This window comes from Capra hircus, chromosome 20 (assembly GCF_001704415.2).
Source record: "Capra hircus breed San Clemente chromosome 20, ASM170441v1, whole genome shotgun sequence".
Lineage (NCBI taxonomy): Eukaryota > Metazoa > Chordata > Mammalia > Artiodactyla > Bovidae > Capra > Capra hircus.
In genome coordinates this window covers 13751852-13774277 of record NC_030827.1, presented here as the reverse complement: position 1 = coordinate 13774277, position 22426 = coordinate 13751852, and the positions used below count along the sequence as shown (strand labels likewise).

General features: G+C 41.2%; 1 protein-coding gene across 1 annotated transcript in view; it reads left to right on the top strand.

Moving 5' to 3' along the window:
- The window catches only part of NLN (neurolysin), a 95622-nt gene extending 77524 nt beyond the window's left edge, over positions 1 to 18098 (top strand). Inside the window, exons 10-13 of the mRNA XM_005694627.3 lie at positions 2167 to 2353; positions 2878 to 3006; positions 4176 to 4312; positions 16199 to 18098. Of these exons, the coding sequence (XP_005694684.2) occupies positions 2167 to 2353; positions 2878 to 3006; positions 4176 to 4312; positions 16199 to 16333 (588 nt within the window). The 3' untranslated portion in view covers positions 16334 to 18098. The remainder of the gene's footprint in view (positions 1 to 2166; positions 2354 to 2877; positions 3007 to 4175; positions 4313 to 16198) is intronic.

Sequence of the window (22426 nt, the reverse complement as noted above, 5' to 3'; positions counted from 1 at the left end):
TTTAGTCAAAATACTGTATAGTAATAGTTGATGGTATAATTTTGTCCTTATTTTCTGTTAGTACTAATTTTGCAGGTATAGATACCATCTTTAGAAAGTTATGTGGTTAGTATTACAGAATCCCAAATCCAGGATAGATGGTTACAAAGGCTGGCCTTTACACTTCAATGTCATGTTTGATCTTTGAAAAATCTTCCAGGACTTAGAGGAAATCAGGTTTTTAAGCAAGTACACTGACACTTCACTTTTACTCTTCACATAAAGGCAAGTTTGATATAAAAAAACTAGATCCAAAATGATTTCACCATTTTGTAAAATCCTAATTTAACTTTTTTTTTTTTTTCCTGTAAGAGAGAGAGGTATTATAGTATCTGTGATTAAAGTTGGGGTTCTGACTCAGACTACCTGGTTTAATATACAGGTTCTACCATTAATCTCAGTATGCCTCAATTTCCTTATCTCATAAATGGAGATTGTGATTATTATACAATTGTTTTGGAATTTAAATCAGATAATCCATGAAAAAGCCTAGCAAAACACCTAACATAGTAAAGTCTCAATAGATGTTGGCTATTATAATTATTGTATACAATTATTTTCTCTAGAGTGTAGGCTGTAGTTATTTTTAGAAGATTATATACAGGAAAGAGGCAAAAATATTCAGTTTTTCTGGAGCCCTTGGCTTTTTCCCTATAAGAATTTTTAATTGGAATGTCCTCAAACAGAGGTTACCCAGTTCCATTGCCTAGTGAATTTAGTTTCCCTTGGCCCGTCAGTATTTGCAGCCCTTCATATCTAGAATCAGCACAGTTATAATAGGAAGTCAAGCAAAACATTTTTTTGCATAAAGAGAGGGAGGCCGAATGTGAGATGGCATTGACATCTGTGCCTCTGCCCTGGGCCAAAAGCAGAATGGCCCATCTGCTGCCTCCTCCACTGGTGACGCCCCATCCTCTCCCTTCCTTCCATTTAGAGCCCTGGGGATGATGACATCAGGGAGAAAAGACTGGGATGTGAAGCATCTAAAGAGGGAAGCGGGACAGAGGTTCAGGGGAAGGTAACAGAATCACCCCCATTCTGCAGCTGACCCAGTTGGGTAAATGCTAAGTATTCCTCTGCCAATAGCAATTTTACATGAGTTCTCTGGATGATGTGAAGGCTGAAAAACACCAGCCTGTCTAGTGAATTCCCATCTTTCTGGTTAAGAGCTTTCCTGACATATGATTCAGCAATTTACTAAACTTTCCTTTTTTAAAGAAAACTTTTTTTTTAATGCTTAACTCAGAATAAATCCTTTTTTTTACAAGGGGTTCTTTAGCTTCTGAGTGTATCCTTTGTTTCTCTTTTCTTATAGCTGCATTAAACTCACCTCACTTACCAACTATTATACATTGGTAACTCCTGCTGTAGAGGCTTCTTGTTTTAAGGTAACATCTTCTACCCAATCTGAGAGCTACAGCTCAGGCTTTCCACAATATGGTTGCTTTAGAAACACTTATTTAAAGCTTAAAGCACAAAACATCATACACCTGAAAGGGATATCAGTCTATAATGTTTTAATTTAACTCTTTAACTGATTTTGAGTAGTTAAATAATAGATTGATAAATACTCCAGAAAGGCATGTACTGAGTAAACAAAAGTATGCAAATAGCAAGGGAAACTAGGGAGAGATTGTCTTAGATTATGAATCTCTTCAATTTTAGTGGGAAACTCTTTTTCTTCTGGCAACACTGCTCGGCTTGCATAATCTTAGTTTCCCCAACCAGAGATTAAACCTTCGCCCTTGGTAGTAAAAGCATTGAGTCCTAAATCACTGGACCACCAGGGACGTTCCTGGGAAATTCTTTTAAAATATTTTTACTTTCAAAGCTTAAGGTTTCTTTTAACTTAAACTAATTTTTTTCAGTTTTCTGATAATTATTTCAAGTGTGTCTGTGATTCAGAAGAATGAAATATTATTTTAATATAGATATTTGGGGACTATTTTTCAGGCTGCTTGGCTACTTGTTTTACTTTCATTTAAATTTGAAGTTACCTTAACCTTCATTCAAAGAGGCAATTGACTTGATTCTGCCTTAAGTTTTAGTGAGTCGATTATAAGTCATCATATATGTAGTTTTCATTCACTGCTTTTTAAAAAAAAGATTTTTATGTTTACTTTCTAGACTGACTTTGCACGATTTAGTGGAACAAACGTGGAAACTGACTTCGTAGAGGTGCCATCACAAATGCTTGAAAACTGGGTGTGGGACGCGGATTCCCTCCGAAGACTGTCTAAGCATTATAAACACGGAAGCCCTATTACAGATGATCTGCTTGAAAAGCTTGTTGCTTCTAGACTGGTCAACACAGGTATGACTTACCATTTTAGAAAATAAATCAGAATTGCTCATGGAGAATTGGTGGCATCTTTTTTAGGTAAGAAGTGGATTTATTTAGAGAAATACAAGTTTCCATAGACAGAATGTGGACCATTTCAAAAAGCAAGAGGAGCTCCGGGGCCTGGGGTCATGTCACAAAGTGAGAAAAGCCGTGAGAAAAACACACTCCACAGATAGAGTGTAGGCCATCCCAGAAGGCGAGGGGCCTGCTGGCATCTTCTTCTATAGAACTTATTTCCTCTTTTGTAATGATAGCACCCCAGAGTGTTAACATGAGGTGGGAAGGCCACTAAGCATGTTGGAATACTGAACACTGGAATTATATCCAAGAAAAAAAGATGGCTCTCCTTTTAAATCTTAAACAGAATGAGGTGTCTTGCTCCGACCTTGTAATGAATACTGTTAGAATCCGTTTATGAAATCTCTGATCTTGTGATATTAGAACATGTAATTCTCTCTTCTCCCCAACATGCCCAAACATTCTTATATTGTTAGGTCTCCTGACCTTACGCCAGATTGTTTTGAGCAAAGTTGATCAGTCTCTCCACACCAACACCGCGCTGGATGCTGCAAGTGAATATGCCAAATACTGCACAGAAATTTTAGGTGTTGCAGCTACTCCAGGTATGTAAATATGCTTCCTGCAGGTTCCTTCTTCCTGGGAAGCACAGGGCATACTTAACACTGCTAGAGAAGGCAGAGGGTGTCAGGCAGATTAGCTAATATAATTTATTTCTGATTTCTGAAACCAGGCCATGACTTTCAGATAAGCATACTTTTGTCCTTATGAGTTATCCTATCCAAATGTGCTTGAAGGGAAGGCGGCTCCAGCTCTGCAGCATTTTAGTGTAATCAGGCGTGAGCAATTGGCCTCCACCCAGAGCAGAGAAAGCCATTCAGTTTGGCCACATGGCCGGGCCCCGCCCTCCCCGTATGCCCTGAGACTTCTGTAGGATTTCAGTCAGACACTGGCAGGAAGGACATTTTAGAGAAAGGCACAAACTTCTACCTTGTGTCTGATCCTGCTTCCGAGGTCAGTTCAGGTAGTTTGACTTTCTAACCTGCTATGATTTATGAGACTCGTGTGAGTGGGTGGGAGATGGTCAGACATACGCATTACATTTATATTTATTTATTTCAAGCACACATGTAGCTGTGCATGTAAACATAGTTGGAAAGAACTTTTTCGATCAAAGAAACTGTGGTCTAGTTGAGGCAGTCACTTTTCTAGAGATAAGAAAGGCCCAGGCCCCTCACCTCCTTTTGTGGTCCTGCACACTGAACAGCCATGTGGGGCCTCAGGCCTCTGACAAAGCCCTTTCTGTAAAGTAACCCTGGAGGCAGATTGGATTGGTAAGCCCGTGTTTTGGCTCTTCAGGTGAAGAGTTCTTTTCCAGTAATTATGAACCTCAAGTACCATTCTGACCCATTTTAGATATAAATGGGTATGACAAAGAGAAGGCTCAATATTATTAGAATATTTATAAGACACATATGTGTCTAAGGGACAAGAAAGGACTGAGTTGTCTGTTGGGTGTGGACGAAGCCTCTGAAACTATTGTTAGGCATTCCAGGGTGTAGGGCCGAAACCAGCTCTGAGGTGGAGCTGTCATAGGAGAGAAGTTTGTAAACATCTTGGCCAAGGACACCCATAAACCCCGGGAGTGCTAGAGGTGTCTAGAGGCAAGGACCTCCTCCCACAGCTGGACTCCCCATAGGGAAGCCTTAGCTAGCTAAGAACCTGATATTTAACATCTGACATCACACTGTTTGAAATGTATCTTTTTTTAAAGGCACAAACATGCCAGCAACTTTTGGACATTTGGCTGGGGGGTATGATGGCCAATATTATGGATATCTTTGGAGTGAAGTGTTTTCCATGGACATGTTTTACAGCTGTTTTAAAAAAGAAGGGATAATGAATCCTGAGGTATTGTACTGGTTTTTTTTTTTTTTCCTCTTTTTTTTACTTCTATACTTGCCCTGTCCCCCTTAACTCCTAGTGTAAAATATTTTTTAGCACCTAGATTTTGACAGTAAGAGATCTAGTAACAACTTTTAACTTTAAAAGTCTAGCATCTGCTCACATCATCATACATCATACATTTGCTTTGTATAGGTGATTAATTCTGTAAGTTTGAAAAAAAACAAGCCTACTGCATTTTCTTGCTTACTAGCATTCCATTATATTGCATAATTAAAATTCAAAGCTTTGTTTATGCATCTGCTAGTTTTGACATGAGCGGTACAGTGTTTTCATTTTATAGGTTGGGAAAGAAAGGTAAACTCCTTCCTGATATAAATGATCTGCCTACGTTTTGATACACCCTACATACTTTCATTATACGTTTTCTGTGGAAGTCACCCTTTTTTCTGTGATTGGAACACGCCACCTACAACACAGAGTTTGTAACCTAAATGCCTTTGAGTAATTTAAGCTGCTTCATTAACCTGAGCCGTTCCTTTCCGTGTGCAGCGACTTGACTGCCAGGTGGCTGCCAGCCAAACCGTCCTGAGTTACAGTCCCTCTGTCTCCATTCTTGTTGAAGACTCAGCTGTCAGGTTATTTCCAGGGCTGATGATTTTCCAGTGTGTTTTTCAGTCTGTTTGATGCAGAAATTAGAAGAACAAAGTGTCAAAATCAGATTCTCTGTGTGTATTTCAACCGACTTATTCTCAAAACTTTGTGTTTCGGGATTGCATACTGCCTTACACATGAGCACTGAAATAATGGGTGTGATGTAGACCACCAACCCTTCTCGCCAGCCTTCACCCCCAAAACACCACCTCCAGAGTACCTACAGTCTGTTCCCTAGCCTCTCCAATCCCTTCATCTTCCATCCATCCTACCCAGGCTATTAGGTCCCTGCAAGTCTCCTTCCATCCCCTGGCAACCCCACTTAAAGAACGATCAACCACTGGCTTGTTCTCATAAATACCCTGACTTCTGCATGACCTTCAGCCAATGTCCAGCCCTGGATTCCTCTACCATCTCATTTAGAGATGGTACCCTTGGGGTTCAGGTTCCCCTTCTGCGGAATATCCTGAGGCTCCATTTGATGCCCCGCTGCAGAGTCCGGCTGTCTGGACCCCCGCGTAACTCCGCAGTCCTGCTCACTTCCTGAATTGGGGTCCCCACCCCCTGTCTCCCTCTCAGCAGATGCTCTGGCCTCTCTACTAAGGACATTAAACACATGGAAAGTGAGTACCTTCATCTTCAATATTTAACTTCTTCCCTCCCGTCTCACAAGACGGGTCTGTGATACTAAGCCTCACTGGTTTACCATCTCAGGAGAAAGACCTACCACTGACTGCTAACCTCAGCGCTACCACTCAGTCGTTTCTCCTTTCACAGCCTACTGTCCTGGTGTAAGAAACTGTTTCTGCACACCTCTGCTTCCCGGCTTTTGCCTCCACCAACTGAACTGGAAAGTTGTTACCCTTCCCTCCAGAGCAACCACCGATGATCCAGTCCCCAACTCTCAAAGGCCCCCATCTACCTTTTGTCTTGTTTATTCCTGCTTCTCGGTATTCCTGTCTTTGTCACAGCCCTTAGCTAAGCAAACAGATCCCGTCTGTACTTCCCAGAACTCTCAGCCTGGCAGCCAGGTTTCTGTGTTCCCTTGGGTCTTTTCCTCCTTCACAAATTTATTCATTCGGCTTCTTCCACCTAAAATCTATGCCTTCCTTGTCTGTGCCTCTCCAGAACTCTGCCGTTCATAAAGGCCCTATTCAAACGGCCACTCATTTATGAAGTCTTCCAGATCACTGAAACCAGAAGTGATCTTTCCATCCTCTGAACAGAAGAGTGAACTTGGGCATGGGGTATACGGTTTCAATAAGCTTTTTCTTGTGTCTGGAATGTTTAATATAATTATCTTACAGAATGACACAATCAGGTTATAAAATATTTTATACCATAGAATGTGAATTCTGATTTTAAAATATGCATTTAGAAAAAAAAGTACATCTAAGTATTGTCAGTTATTATCTTTGCTAAGTTTATGGTTGTTCAGTATTTTCCTGTACTTTTTATAGAGCTTTTCCTTATTTTTACACAGAGCATGGATTATTGTAGAAATCAGAAAACCGTGTTTAAAGAGACACAAGGTCCGGGTTTGTAAGAGTATAGTTGTGACCTCCACCGGCTCTTAAGTCATTGGCGAGGCTTCCTGGCGCAAGTACTACATCGCCTCTTTCATCTCCTCTACCCACTCACTTGACCACACCTTCGGGAGCCTCCACTGCCTCCTCTCTTCCAGCTGTCACAGTAACAGCCAAAGCACTGATTCCAGTGGATCCCGAGGAACTTGCAGTTCTGGCAGAAGGGATCCCTGCCATCATGCTTCTGTGTGCCTCCTTTCTTCTCTGGCTTCACTGCTTGGCAGGCAGCCAGACTGCTCTTAATTCAGACAAAAGGGTAGGGTTGAACGTGGAGGAAGCAAGATTCCATACAACCTGGAGTTGCCTTGTGGTGTCAAAACCTGTTTTAAGTTTGACTGAAATTCTAGATTCAGCTGTGCAATATATTATTACTCGTCTTATGCCAGAAAGCTGGCCCTAATCCCTTCTTTTCTCCTTCCTGTTAAATTCTCTGGAACATCATGTCATTTCCCGCTCCTCTGCTGTCACAGCAACAGTGAGCCCGGCTCCAGCGGCCAAGCAGAATCCACTGCACCCACCCTCACACTCTTCAATTCAGATAGCCATTTATTTAAAAACTGACACTTTGGAATAGCAATCCTGTTCTACAGAAACTTCTGTCATTATTACGACTATGTCATGGTGAAGGGAAAGAATTTTTGTGGTATGAAGGAGTAATGAATTTGATCTGAAGCTGTGGGACTCAGAGCAGGCACAATATATCATGCAGTCTTGTTGTCTCAAGACCCCTCACCCTCCCCAGTACATATATTTGGAGCACTTTGAGAAAATAGCAGGGTGGCCCTTCAAGGAGTCAGTACCTGCTTTTCTTAGTCCCCAGGCTCTAGAGAGGCTGGCGGCTGAAAGAGCATGTATTGTTGACATTATTGTTCATGGTCATTAGCATCAACAGAACATCTCCAGGCCTCACCTCTGTAACCTCTTACCATCCTGGAAAGCATGGGGTCTGAGAACCATTTTAGATCTCAATAAGCAGAACCGCAGAAAGTGTGCAGCTCACTGGGAAAACAATAGTAGGAGGGATCGAATATAAGCCTACAGTCTTCTGTGCCCTACGTGTTAGCAACAAAATATTTTATAGTACAGTTGTTTGATAGCCTCTATCAAAGGTTTAGAACTGGCTGCTTACCTGAAATAGCCTGAAAGTTTGCTACCTCTGGTTTTATCTCTAATTTTCTATGGTCTTCATCTTAACTGTTTAGTTTGTTAAATATAACAGTATCTTTAGTGTTTACTTTTTCAACTCATCTCTTAAATATCTTTAGCTTTTAGTTTTTAAACTCATCTCTCAAATAGCTATGGAAGGGAGCTACTTGGGAGTAACAGTTTCCCAGCAAACTCTAGGAGCTCTTTTAGGATCCCTTTAAGGTTCCGAAACGTGGTTTCAAAATCCAGCAGCTAATCGTAGGGTTGAAAGAATGAGGGCATTTTAACAAGGGCCATTTCTTTTTATAATGCAACTTCATTGTGGGAAAATTTCCTAAAAAGTAATAGACATGCAGATTCAAAGGCAATTATATTGTTAAGCTAGAATTATGTTCCTCCTCTTCTGCATTTAGAGTAATTGCTAAGCTTTGTTTTTTTCCATTAGTGAAGATTACAGCCAAGTATCACATGCATAAAGGAATACTGAGAAAGTCAAAGATAGAGAAGTATAACTGTCCACAATGCCATAAGGAAGTACCTAAATCTTACATACAATAATGGACAGAGAAACATACAAAGAATCTTGGCTAAACAGGAAGAAGAATTACATCACAGGGACTTTCCTGGTGGTCCAGTGGTTAAGACTCCATGCTTCCACTGCAGGGGGCACAGGTTTGGTCCCTGATTAGGGAACTGAGATCCCACATGCCGTGTGGTGCAGCTAAAAAACTAAAGAGAAAAATTACCTGATAAAGTGCATTATAAAGCTAAGTATTCCAGGGCCTAGGCCCAATTTCTGCTTAAATGCATTGCTAAGAGAAAACATGAAATTTCCTCTCCTGATGGGCCTTGTAAATAGATTAAATTCTGTTTCAGCTTCTCTGACCTACCACCCCAAAGCTAATTTTTCTTACACTTCAACTTTTTCTAACAGCATTCAATTCTGCCTGATTTAAGGGAAAAAGGAAGGAAGTTGGGTTGATGTCCAACCTACTTCTTGAATATTTACAACGCCAGACCTTCTAAGCCTTGAATTCCAACCAGCTGGAAGCCGTTTCTCTTCCTTTTTGTGTTCCTCCAGCCCTTCTTTGTGTTTCTGTTAGAGCTCTAGTAATCTGCCTTGCAAATTGTCTATTTCTTTATCTCACCTTCTGGATCATGAGGCTCTTGTAATATGAACTGTTTTATTCATCTTGGTGTTCGTCCTCTGCATCAAAATACTTACATTGCTGGACCCAACTGGCAGCTCCGCGACCTGCTTCCTCTCATCTGGTCCCCTAAGATATGGGACTGGTCAGGCTGCGCTTTTTCTCTCCAGATCTCCTCCCTTCCCATGAATATTTGCTCATCCCTCCTCACAAATCGAAACTTCGCTGAAGTTTTCCAGGTGAACTCTTTGAGTCGAGGGGCGATTCCGACGCTGTCCTGACTACACCACCAGTCTTTCCCCTTCTCCCTCCTTCCAGTTTGTCGTCCAGGGTATTCTTTCTCCCACTCACAACCTCCCCACCCTGACTCACAGAAAACAAAGGAAGTGCTGTGGGGAAGAAGTGCACAGATGAGCTATGGAAGGACAGGTTTCACTATCCACTGTAAGAGCAGGCTGGTGAGCCCGTTAGGTGCCTGGCTGTCATCACTTGTCCTTGGGCGGATGCCCTCTGCTCTGATGCCTGCTACTCAGAGCAGGAAGGAGACACCTGGCTCTCCTGCCGAGACTCAGTCACAGGAAGCAGGAGGAAGGGAGGGTTGGAAGGCCGGGGGAGCTTGCGTGTGCCCCTGCAGAGAAGCCAGAGGTGGCAGGAGACCCAGGCTGCTTCCCATTCATGTGTTCTCGTAGACGATGGGCTCCTTCACTCAGATAGTTATGAGCGCTCAAAGAAACGGAGGCGGGCATGGCCACCCACTGCAGTATTCTTGCCTGGAGAAGCCCACAGGCAGAGGAGCCTGGTGGGCTGCAGTCCATGGGGTCACAGAGAGTCGGACACGCCTGAGCGGCTAACACACATAAGGGCTTCCCTTGGTGGCTCAGATGGTAAAGAATCTGCCTACAATGAAGGAGACCCGGGTTCCATCCCTGGGTCAGGAAGATCCCCTGGAGAAGGGAATGGCTACCCACGCCAGTATTCTTGCCTGGAGAATTCCATGGACAGAAGAGCCTGGCAGGCTACAGTCCATGGGGTCACAAAGAGTCAGACAGGGTTGAGCAACTAACACAAGATTGTTGCATAAAGTGAGTGCCTTGTCTCTCCTACTTAGTAGTCCTGTATGTGTTTTCAGTCACGTCTGACTCTTTGCGACCCCGTGGACTGTAGCCACCAGGCTCCTCTGTCCATGGAATTTTTTGAGTAAGAATACTGGAATGAATTCCCATTTCCCACTCCAAGGGGCCTTCCCGACCCAGGGATTGAAACCCCTCTCTTGTGTCTGCTACGTTGGCAGGCGGATTCTTTACCTCTGCATCACGGGGGAAGTCCATTTAGCATACTATTGTATACTAAGTATACACTGTAGTATACTAGTATACTTAGTATAATATTTTATACTAATAGTGGAAATGAAGTCTTTTATGCTTTTTTTCTAGCCTTATTAGGAGACAGAACTAATTTTAAGGAAATGCTGAAACAGGAATGCGTTTGTTTCCCTGACTATATATGAGTAACTGAACTTAGGGACAGTATGAGAAAGAAAAGGAAAGGAGAGGTAGATGATGACTCAGGTTTGTTGAATACCACCATATAACAGGAATGATTCTAGGGAGCAGGCAAGGTGCTAAAACCATTGCTCAGATTCCTCATATACTGAGGGAGGTAGGCATATTCCCACCTTACAAATAAGGGAACTAAGGCTCAAGGCCACATAGCTGAGGATGAAGCCAAGATTTTAACCTGGGCCTGATTCCAAAACTCCTGATCTTGCTTTAAAAAACATCAGTGTTGAGGACTTGCCTGGTGGTCCAGTGGTTAAGACTCTGTGCTTCTACTGCAGGGAACACGGGTTTGATCCCTGCTTGGGGAACTAAGATCCTGCATGCTGTGGGGAGCAGCCAAAAAACAAAGAAATCTGAACATATTTTTTAAAAAAGAAAGAAAGAAACCATCAGTGTTACAGAGGGTTTACACAGTTGCCAAAAGATACATGTTAACCTTCCAGGAGTGAAAACCACAGAGGTGACCCATGATGATTTTCCCTTCCTGGATGACTAGCAGGAGCGCTTATTCTGTACAGACCCTCCTGCAGGGTTTTTCAAGCGTGGAAGTTTCTAGTGGTTGTCTTAGGGCTTTTCTTCCTGCTTTGCTCACAGTTATGGTTTCTCCATTATATAAATAGAGGAGAACCACTCACACCACAGACTCTGTCCACCTGTAGCATTTGTCTCCCAGACAGCATTCTCTCACCCAGGAAGCCGGTACCTTCCTAACACACAAATTCACTTAACTGTTTTTTTGTTTTTTTTTTAAGAAAAGCAAGATCCTATTACCAATATGACTCTTAAACTCTTCTCCAAACTTCATTGCCAAGGAAATGAAACTATTAAGAGACCATTGCTCTGTAATTCAGGAAATTGAATCAAGTTGTGTGGAGCTGCAAGCAGGGGAGGACCTGTGCTGTTCTGAGCCACATACTGTGAGACTAAACACTGCCCAGCTGTACAGTGACTGTACCAGCAAGGGAGATGAGAACCGGCTCTTCACAGCAGCCTGCAGCCCCTCTAAACCTCACTGTTCTTCACTGTCCACAGTTACAGTTCTTGGTACAAAATGAGAATATTCTGGCAGATGTCCACATTTGGGTGATTTTTTAACTTTAAAATTTTCATTATTTTTCCTATAATTGTGCAATGAAATACGCCTTTTTAAAAGACTCTCAGATCTTGAGCATTAAGAATTTCTGCAGGTAAATACTAATAATTGAGGCTGCATGATAGGTTCAAGAGGGTTGACTATACTCTTGTCTCATCTATTAGTATGTATTGAAAATATTTCCATAATAAATGGCTTAAATTATTTTTATGTTCAGATCAATTTGATTCACATTTTCCAAGTTCCTATACTGCTTCATCCAGGAAGAACAGCCCTTCCTTCCCCCACACCACCCCACCTACTGATTTGTTGCTATTCAGTTGCTCAGTTGTGTCCAACGCTTTGTGACCCCATGGACTGCAGTGCACCAGGCTTCCCAGTCCTTCACTATCTCCCAGAGTTTGCTCAGACTCATGTCCTTTGAGTTGGTGATGCCCTCCAACCACCTCATCCTCTGTCGTTCCCTTCTCCTCCTGCCTTCAGTCTTTCTCAGCATCTGGTTCTTTTCCAGTGAGTCAGTTCCTCACATCAGGTGGCCAAAGTTCTGGAGCTTCAGCTTCATCATCAGTCCTTCCAGTGAATATTCAGGGTTGATTTCCTTTAGGATAGATTGGTTTGATCTCTGCTGTCCAGGGGTCTCTCAGGAGTCATCTCTAGTACCACAGTTCAAAGGCATCAATTCTTTGGTGCTCAGCCTTTTTTACTTTTCAGCTCTCACATCCGTACATGACTACTGGAAAAACCATAGCTTTGACCATATGGACATTTATAGGCAAAGTAATGTCTCTCCTTTTTAATACACTGTCTAGGTTTATCATTTCTTTTCTTCCAAGGAGCAATCTTTTAATTTCATGATTGCAGTCACCATCCGAAGTGATTTTGGAGCCCAAGAAAATAGTCTGTCACCATTTGCATTGTTTCCCCATCTATTTGCCATGAAGTGATGGGATCGGATGCCATGATCCTTGTTTTTTGAATGTTGACTTTTTTCACTCTCCTATTTCACCTTCATCAAGAAGCTCTTTAATTCCTCTTTGCTTTCTTCTATAAGGGTGGTGTCACCTGCATATCTGAGGTTATTAATACAATAGTCTTGATTCCAGCTTGTGCTTCATCTAGCCCAGCATTTCACATGGTGTACTCTGTATATAAGTTAAATAAGCAGGGTGACAATACACAGGCTTGACATACTCCTTTCCCAATTTGGAACCAGTCTGTTGTTCCATGTTCAGTCCTAACTGTTACTTCTTGATCTGCATACAGGTTTCACAGGAGGCAGGTAAGGTGGTCTGGTATTCCTATCTTTTTAAGAATGTTACACAGTTTGTTGTGATCTACACAGTCAAAGGCCTTATCATAGTCAATGAAGCAGAAGTAGATGTTTTTCTGGAATTCTCTAGCTTTTTCTTGATCCAACGGATGTTGGCAATTTGATCTCTGGTTCCTCTGCCTTTTCTAAATCCAACTTGTGCATCTGAAAGTTCACATACTTTTGGTTCACATACTTTTGATGCCTAGCTTGAAGGACTTTGAGCATTACTTTGCTAGCATGTGAAATGAATGCAATTGTGGTAGTTTAAAGATTCTTTGGCATTGCCCTTGTTTGGGGCAATGAAAACTGACCTTTTCCAGTCTTGCGGCAACTGCTGAGTTTTCCCAATTTACTGGCATATTGAGTGCAGTAGTTTAACGTCATTGTCTTTTAGGGTTTGAATTAGCTCAGCTGGAATTGCATCACCTCCACCAGCTTTGTACTGATGCTTCCAAGGCCCACTTGACCTCACACCAGGAGGCTGGCTCTAGGTGTGTGATCACACCATCATAGTTATCCAGCTCGTTAAGTTTTGTATAGTTCTTCTGTGTAGTTTTCACACATTTTGTTAATATCTTCTCTTTCTGTTAGGTCCATACCATTTCTGTCCTTTATTTGCATGAACTGTTCCCTTTGTATCTTTTAGTTTCTTGAAGAGATCTCTAGTCTTTCCCATTCTATTGTTTTCCTCTATTTCTTTGCCTCGTTCAGTTTAAAAGGCTCTCTTATCTCTCCTTGCTATTCTCTGGAGCTCTGCATTCAGATGGGTATATCTTTCCTTTTCTCCTTTGCCTTTTGCTTCTCTTCTTTCCTCAGCTATTTGGAAACCGTCCTCAGACACCCATTTTGCCTTTTTGCATTTCTTTTTCTTGGGGATGGTTTTGGTCACTGCCTCTCGTACAGTGTTATGAACCTCTGTCCATAGTTCTTCAGGCACTCTGTTTATCAGATCTAGTCCCATGAATCTATTTCACTTCCACTGTATAATCGTAAGGGATTTGATTTAGGTCATACCTGAATGGCCTAGTGGTTTTCCCTACGTTCTTCAATTTAAGTCTGAATTTGGCAATAAGGAGTTCATGATCTGAGCCACAGTCAGCTCCCAGTCTTGTTTTAGCTGACTGTATAGAGCTTCTCTATCTTTGGCTACAAAGAATATAATCAGTCTGATTTCAGTACTAACCATCTGGTGATGTTCATGTGTAGAGTTGTCTCTTGTGTTGTTGGCTACTCTATAGGTATGGGGCGTAGAACTTAAGATGACCCTTAGAGGGGCTTGTTAGACAGTGTTCTAGTATGACACTGAAGAAGTGGTAGCAACCTTCTTGCCTTATTTACGAGTTTTGAATAAATTCTCTTGAAAAGGAGGGGCCTGTAATCGCTGATAATGGAATTCCTGAAAACCCTGGTAGTGACAGTTTAAAAGATATGTCATTTCTCGCTTGGTCGCAGTGATTAATTACTGTTTTAATAGTGATCTAGAACCTAAAACATGAATAATGGCTATTCTTATTACAGACTTTAATATTCTAAAAAGTACCAGATCAGAGATCTTGAGCTCAATGCAGCTTACCCCTTCCCTTTCTTTCATTGCCCAACGTGTCTAAATTTGACCAGTGTTAAATCAGTGGCTTAGGTAAGGTTTAGTTAGTTACACTCATGTTTTAGGTTCTAGATCACTATTAAAACAGTAATTAATTGCTCCAGAACAAACAAGAAATGACGCATCTTTTTTTTTCTTCCTGAAGAAAATTAAACCTAGCTCTACACTGCCACTACCAGGGTTTTCAGGAAGTCCATTATCAGTGATTGCAGGTCCCCCCTTTTTAAGAGAATTTATTCAAAACCTGTAAATAAGGGAACAAGGTTGCTACCACTTTTTCAGTGTCATACTAGAACATTGTTCAACAAGCCCCTATATGGGTTGATCTCTTATATTCTAGGCCTCAGACCTGTAGAGTAGCCACAGGTAGCTACTGAGCTCTTGAAATGTGGCCAGTGCCATTGAAGAATTGAGATGTGCTATAAATGTAAAAAACACACTAGATTTTGAAGACATACCACAAAAAATAAATCCCAATAATTGATACATGTTGAAAGGATAATATTATAGACCTCCTGGTTTAAATAAAATATTTAAATTAATTTTACCTATTTTCTTCTCATTTTAAACATGATTTCTAGAAAATTTTAAGTTATACATGTGGCTCACATTATATTTCTACTGGACAGTGCTCTCTAGAGTTTATGGAAAGTAACTTCATTTCACTAATTGTTTATTCCTGATTAAGACTCATCTGTGAGGTTAGCTGTGTGCTTATAGATCATTAATAAGTTTCAGATGATTTCTGTTTATAATCAAAACCTGAAAAGTTGTTTTTGTGTGTGTGACCCTTGTAGGACTTTAAGTAGTTTTGTATCTAACTTGGTAGATTTCCTTCATCAACATTTTATTTTCTTTAACAGTTTGACTAGACATCTCTGATGGTTGTACCAAGCAGAATCATTGTCATAAGTCAAAAATGAGGTTACTTTTGTTTCTGGAAATTCTCAAGCTATTTATGTACTCAGGAAAGCTATTAGTAGCTGTTCAAATGATTTAATGGATATAAATTTGCATCTTAACCCTGAACTATTTTATAGGTAGATTTAGAATTAAGCTTCATTGAATTGTCTTGCCTTTCAAAAAGACAGTGAAAAGGAAGTGAAAATATTGAATAATGCTGATATTGAATTTCAGTTGTTTTCTTTCACTTTATCTGCTTATGTATTTGTGTAAATAAAGGCAGAAGAAATGTTGTATGCTTTAAACTTCTAGACCTTGTCCCCAGCAAATTTACAAAGGTCCTCCTTCCTCGTGTTGGACCCACAAAACTATCTACCTTCCACCATGGGACATGGGTTGTGGCCTTACCCCCGCCCATAAGGAAGAAGAGTTTTTTTATGAGCCCTTCATAAAGATATGGCAGAAACTGCTTTGACAGCAGCAGCTGGGCTGCTGTTTCCAGGTGCACACTATCCCTGTTTGTAGCCTAATTGAACTCCTGTTTTGCGAACCCTTTCGAAATCACATTTTAGATGGGGTAGCAAATAGAAGACTGTTCAAGCTTCCATTTGGCTATTTTTTGTTTGTTTGTCTGTTTGCTCATATTGTCAGCATGCTGCTGAGGATCTAAGGAGACAAGACAGTAATAAAGGGAAATGTGGAAGACCGGAGGTCTAAGCTCCAGATCTCTTAGCTACCAAAGTAAATAAATACTACAAAGCTGTAGTCTAGGGGAAGGAGAACGTCCAGAATAAAGCTAAAGTCCCTTTTTTTCCCCCACTCTTTTGCATCTAGAGATTTGGAAAATTGCTATAACCATGAATTATTAGGCATGCTTTATTTTATTAGGTTGGAATGAAATACAGAAAGCTGATCCTGAAACCTGGGGGATCTCTGGACGGCATGGACATGCTCCAAAATTTCTTGACACGTGAGCCAAACCAAAAAGCGTTTCTAATGAGCCGAGGCCTGCCTGCTCCGTGAACTGGGGCTCTTTGGGATCCGTCCATGTTTGGAGGACAAGCCAACATCACCACGTGTTACTGGCTGGAAACTGAAGGGAGTTTTGCAAATGAAAATGTAGATTTCTATTAACTTCCTTTTGTTTTTTAATTTGAAAAATTATACAGATGTAAATGGAATTCTAAATACTGTGACCTAAGAAAAGATGCGTTAGAAAATAATTGATTGTACTATAAACTTTCATAAAAATGGATGTGATTTCTTTTTATAAAAGTTTCATATGAATGCAATTTGATTTTTTTACGATTATAATCTAGATAATGTAAGAGGGCTAAGAATTTTTTAATTGAATCATATACATTATCTGCTTTGATCCTTCTTATATCTGAGTTTTGTACTTGGGATTTCTCGGCTGATAAATGAATCATCACATCCCTCTGATAGATATTTTCTCAGAGCCTTGCATCCACTTTAACTCTCTGTCTCCCAGTAAAGTGTGACCTCTTTGCCTGCATACCTCCAGGCCAGGGGACTATGCCTCGGTAATTAATGGATGTATCTTTGTATTTCAGGCCTCATGATTTCCAACTTTCCACCACCTGTAATTGGTTTAGTCTTTGTTGTCTGATGTCCAGTCAGAGAGTACCAAAAAATGAGTTTTAGCTGAAATGGCCTAATGTATATTATGACTTTTAATATCTCACGTTAGAGTATTTGAGATCTTGGCTTCGGCACATAAGATCGTCATATTTACCAGTTAGAACACTAAAGCAAACCTAAGATTCCTTTTCTCTTCTCGGGCTTCTAGTAAACAGCAAGGTCTCTGCCTCCTTTACTGTGCTCCTCGCCTGAAGTGACAGGTAAATTGTTACAAAGGCCTATCTCGAGTGCTGCAGGAAGAGAGCTGAACGGAAGCATAAAAAGTCCAGAAGCCCCAGGAAGTGAGTGGATTCTGCACAGGAGTCTGTGAAGACGGCCGCTCCAGCGGGACGTGTGCTTCAGCTCAGCCATGGGGAGGGGGCTCCTCTGCGGCTTGTTTCATCTGGTGATTTTAAGTGCGCCTTTGGAGCGCTTTAGCTCTCTTTCCTGTGGGCCTAAATTCCAATTTGCAAACCAGGAAACTTACATACTTACTTTTCCTCTAGGCGTCTACTCAATGAGAAAACCAAAATAGGATAATAAAAAAATTTTTTTAATTAAAAACTAACTTGGAATGTATGCATTCTGCATAGGGCTTCTAATTGTTTCCCAGTGTGTACTGAGGTATGACTCTGCTGGCCAGGGACAAAATTAGAACCTTTCCATTCTCTAATCCAAATGGACTTTGTGCTAAATAAAAAGATATTATGCTGCATAGTCAAATTATAGACAGCAGGAAAAATCAAGAGCTGTAGTGACAAAAGAAAATTCATATTGTTATTGTCGAGCAAAATACCCTAAACATCACAGGAAATCCCACCCTCCCTTCTGAGACAATTGCCTGGCCCTCTCGCCCCCATATTCATCCCGTGTCATCATCTCCGGTCCTTAAAGCTGGTGTTTTTGTTTTGTTTTGGTTCTTTTTTTTTTTCGGTCTTAGCAACGTATGGTACTTTTTTCATATCTTTGTTTCCCCAAACTGTTCTCTTTTCCAGTTTCAGGCAAAAACTCTCTTCAGCTTTTCTATTGCCCAGTGTGTTTCCTTAACAACAGTAACTTTTATCATTTTCAATCTTATTTCATGTGGAAAAACTAATATTTGGTATGGAAACGTCTACACACAATAAAATTACATTATTATCCAAGAGAATGAATTCACATTTCTTTTATACTTTAAAACTGAAATGCATAAGAAAACGGAAGTACTGCAGTATTCTTTTTATTTAGGGTTCACATCTGGTATTTAAAATCTATCAAAGAACATAATGTCTACCAACAGATGAATGAGTAAAGAAGATGTCACACACACACACACACACACACACACACACACAATGGAATACTATTCAGCTAAAAACAAGAAAACAATGCCATTTGCAGCGGCCTGAAAGCAGCTAGAGATGATCATACTAAGCAAAGTAAGGCAGGAAGGGAAAGAAAAATACCAAATAATATCAGTTCAGTTCCGTCACTCAGTCGTGTCTGACTCTTTGCGACCCCATGGACCGCAGCATGCCAGGCCTCCCTGTCCGTCACCAACTCCCGGAGTTTACTCAAACTCATCTCCGTCGAGTCAGTGATGCCATCCAACCATCTCATCCTCTGTCGTCCCCTTCTCCTCCTGCCTTCAATCTTTCCCAGCATCAGGGTCTTTTCAGTTGAGTCAGCTCTTCACGTTAGGCGGCCAAAGTATCGGAGTTTCAGCTTCAAAATCAGTCCTTCCAATGAACACCCAGGACTGATCTCCTTTAGGATAGACTGGTTGGATCTCCTTGTAGTCCAAGGGAATAATATCACTTAATCACTTTTAGGTTGTGAAGTCTAAAGTATTATGCAAGCAAGTCTATCTGTGAAACAGAATCATGAGTATAGAGAACAGGCTGGTGGCTGCCAAGGGGGTCGGATAGAGATTGGGGGTGGGGGACAGAGTGGGAGATGGGGGGTTCAGTTCAGTTCAGTTCAGTTCAGTCGCTCAGTCGTGTCCAACTCTTTGCAACCCCATGAATCACAGCACGCCAGGCCTCCCTGTCCATCACCAACTCCCGGAGTTCACTCAGACTCACGTCCATCGAGTCAGTGATGCCATCCAGCCATCTCATCCTCGGTCGTCCCCTTCTCCTCCTGCCCCCAATCCCTCCCAGCATCAGAGTCTTTTCCAATGAGTCAACTCTTGGCATGAGGTGGCCAAAGTACTGAAGTTTCAGCTTCAGCATCATTCCTTCCAAAGAAATCCCAGGGCTGATCTCCTTCAGAATGGACTGGTTGGATCTCCTTGCAGTCCAAGGGACTCTCAAGAGTCTTCTCCAACACCACAGTTCAAACGCATCAATTCTTTGGTGCTCAGCCTTCTTCACAGTCCAACTCTCACATCCATACATGACTACTGGAAAAACCATAGCCTTGACTAGATGGACCTTAGTCGGCAAAGTAATATCTCTGCTTCTGAATATGCTATCTAGGTTGGTCATAACTTTTCTTCCAAGGAGTAAGCGTCTTAATTTCATGGCTGCAATCACCATCTGGAGTTAGCAGATGCCAACTCTTATATACAGCATGGATAAACAACAAGGTCCTGCTATACAGCACAGAGAACCATATTCAATATCCCATGATAAACATATTGGAAAGAATATAAAAAAGTATATATATATGTATAACTGAGTCATTTTACTGTACAGCAGAAATTAACACAAGTAACAAATCACAAGTAGTATATCAACTATACTTGAATAAAAATAAAAAACAAAATTACCAAACAGTAATAGAAGCAAACGCTCATCAAGAAATATTCTCTAGCATAATTCAAACTAAAGACCTGGTTTTTAAGCCTTTTTGAATGTGGCCAACCATCGGCTTGTTCTTTTTTTTCCCCTAGATCTGCACATAGAGTGTTGGTGAGTGTTCTGAATGGTGGAAAACTATAAAAATTGTAATTGACCAACCTACTCTTTAGATTTATGGACTAAGGCACGCACACATAATAAGGTATCTCTTAGTTACTGAAACAGGAGATTTGGACCTGTTTAAGGTATTCAGGGAGTCATTAGTTCACTGAGGGCGGGTTCTTAAACATCTCAGGTATAGTATGCCTGGTTCCTAAAAGTTTAATTTTAAGATGCAACAAAGAAGAGAAAGAAAAGTGCTAATGTGATGCCACTTAATACAGACTTTTTTTCCCTCTAATACAAATGTTGCATGTTACCTAGATAACTGAAAATTATCTTGAAGAGTAGTTACACCAAAATCTTTCCTTCCTAAACTCTTATAATGAAGAATAGATAATCTGTAGCTCTTTACCCTTGACAGACTGCATTGTGTAAGAGACCAAAATCAAGAAAGGAGCTCATAAGCGATCTTAATATGATTTTGTATTTGTAGGTGATTGCCTTAATTAGTAGGGAATGATAACTTTCTACTTTACCATTTTACCTTCATCCTTTGGGTGTGAACTAAGGTGGATAGGGATCTGGCCTTCCTAGTGAATGTGTTGGTTCATTCATGACTATTTTTCACATTTTCCTTTTCTGTCACTCACAAGAATGACATTTTTCATGTTTGGAGGAGATTGCATTAAAATACAAATCTCCCAAATTGGGTTTTGGCATAGTTAGCTGATCCGCAAAAAGTGTTAAAAGAGAAACCCTATTCCATCTGACCAGATACAACAACCAAGGTTTCTTTCTTCCCTCAACATGACATTATTACAGTTATGTCTCATCTGAAATTGGATAGCCCTTCAAAACTGAATATGCCTTCTCTTATGAACACTTGATGAGAATAAAAGCAAAAAAGACAAACATGCTTTTATTTTCTTTGAAAAGTAGTCAATATCCAAAGTTTACTTTTTCAGATTTTTTTTTTTGTTCAACCAAATTTTTATTGAGTACCTACTATGTAGCAGCTCTTTTCTAGCTTCCTGGACTATAACAGTATAGAGCTTACAGTCTGGGGGAGCAGGGATCAGGAGAGACAATAGCAATGGGTGGGCAGAGACAATAAATGCAATAACAAAGTAAATTCCATACGGAGGGGCTTCCCTGGTGGCTCAGAGGTAAAGAATTCACCTGCAAACGCAGGAGACACAGGTTTGATCCCTGGTCCTATAAGATCCCTTATGTCTCAGAGCAACGGGAGGGACCGTCCTGAAGGCCAGGGGCTGGCTCAAGTGGCTCCAAATCTCATGGCTGCCTAGCTGGGGCTTGGCCCGCACCTGAAGCTCATATTCCGTGTCTGGAGTGAGATTCTCCAGGGAGATCCATCCCTGGTTCTGCCTGAGCGTCAACAGCAGGGTGTCCTCCCAGATGTGGTCCGTGCACCTTAACCAGACCTTGAACTCCACGTTGTTTTGAATGTAGTGGGATACCGGGAGACGGTCCAGGTTATGTTTCACCTATGGGTCTCCACGTGGACAACTTGGGGCAAAATCAGAGGAACGTAATTGAAGGGCTTGATATCCTGGGTCATCATTCTCCACTCCCCGCCTTCATAGCACATCACCATCAGTTTCATGACATCCACTGCGGTCAGTTTCTGAGCTTCTGGAGAATGTCCTAGGACCAGTTTGCATGCCCAGGAGCCCAGCTTCACTGGTTGCAGCTCACAGGTGTGGTTCCACTGTTTTGTAGGAAAAAGCACCTCTCCCATAGGCTGAAGGTTCTGCAAGTAGCAGGTGGTGGCAAATAGGGCCTCATTGTGGCTGTGGATGCAGGAGACATTGGTTCTCAAGTTATAGGAGCATGTGATGAAAGTAGGGGAAACCATTCAGGTATGACCTAAATCAAATCCCTTACCATTATACAGTGGAAGTGACAAATAGATTTAAGGGACTAGATCTGATAGACAGAGTGCCTGATGAACTATGGACAGAGGTTTGTGACATTCTACAGGATACAGGGAACAAGACCATCCCCAAGAAAAAGAAATGCAAAAAGCAAAATGGCTATCTGAGGAGGCCTTACAAATAGCTGTGAAAGAAGAGAAGTGAAAAGCAAAGGAGAAAAGGAAAGATATACCCATTTGAATGCAGAGTTCCAAAGAATAGCAAGGAGAGATAAGAAAGCCTTCCTCAGGGATCAGTGCAAAGAAACAGAGGAAAGCAATAAAATGGGAAAAGCTAGAGATCTCGTCAAGAAAATTAGAGATACCAAGGGAATATTTCATGCAAAGATGGGCTCCATAAAGGACAGAAATTGTATGGACCCAACAGAAGCAGAAGATATTAAGAAGAGGTGGCAAGAATACACAGGAGAACTGTACAAAAAAAAGATCTTCATTACCCGGGTAATCACGATAGTGTGCTCACCAAGAGCCAGACTTCCTGGAATGTGAAGTCAAGTGGGCCTTAGGAAGCATTAGTATGAACAAAGCTAGTGGAGGTGATAGAATTCCAGTTGAGCTATTTCAAATCCTAAAAGATGATGCTGTCAAAGTGCTGCACTCAATATGTCAGCAAATTTGGAAAACTCAGCAGTGGCC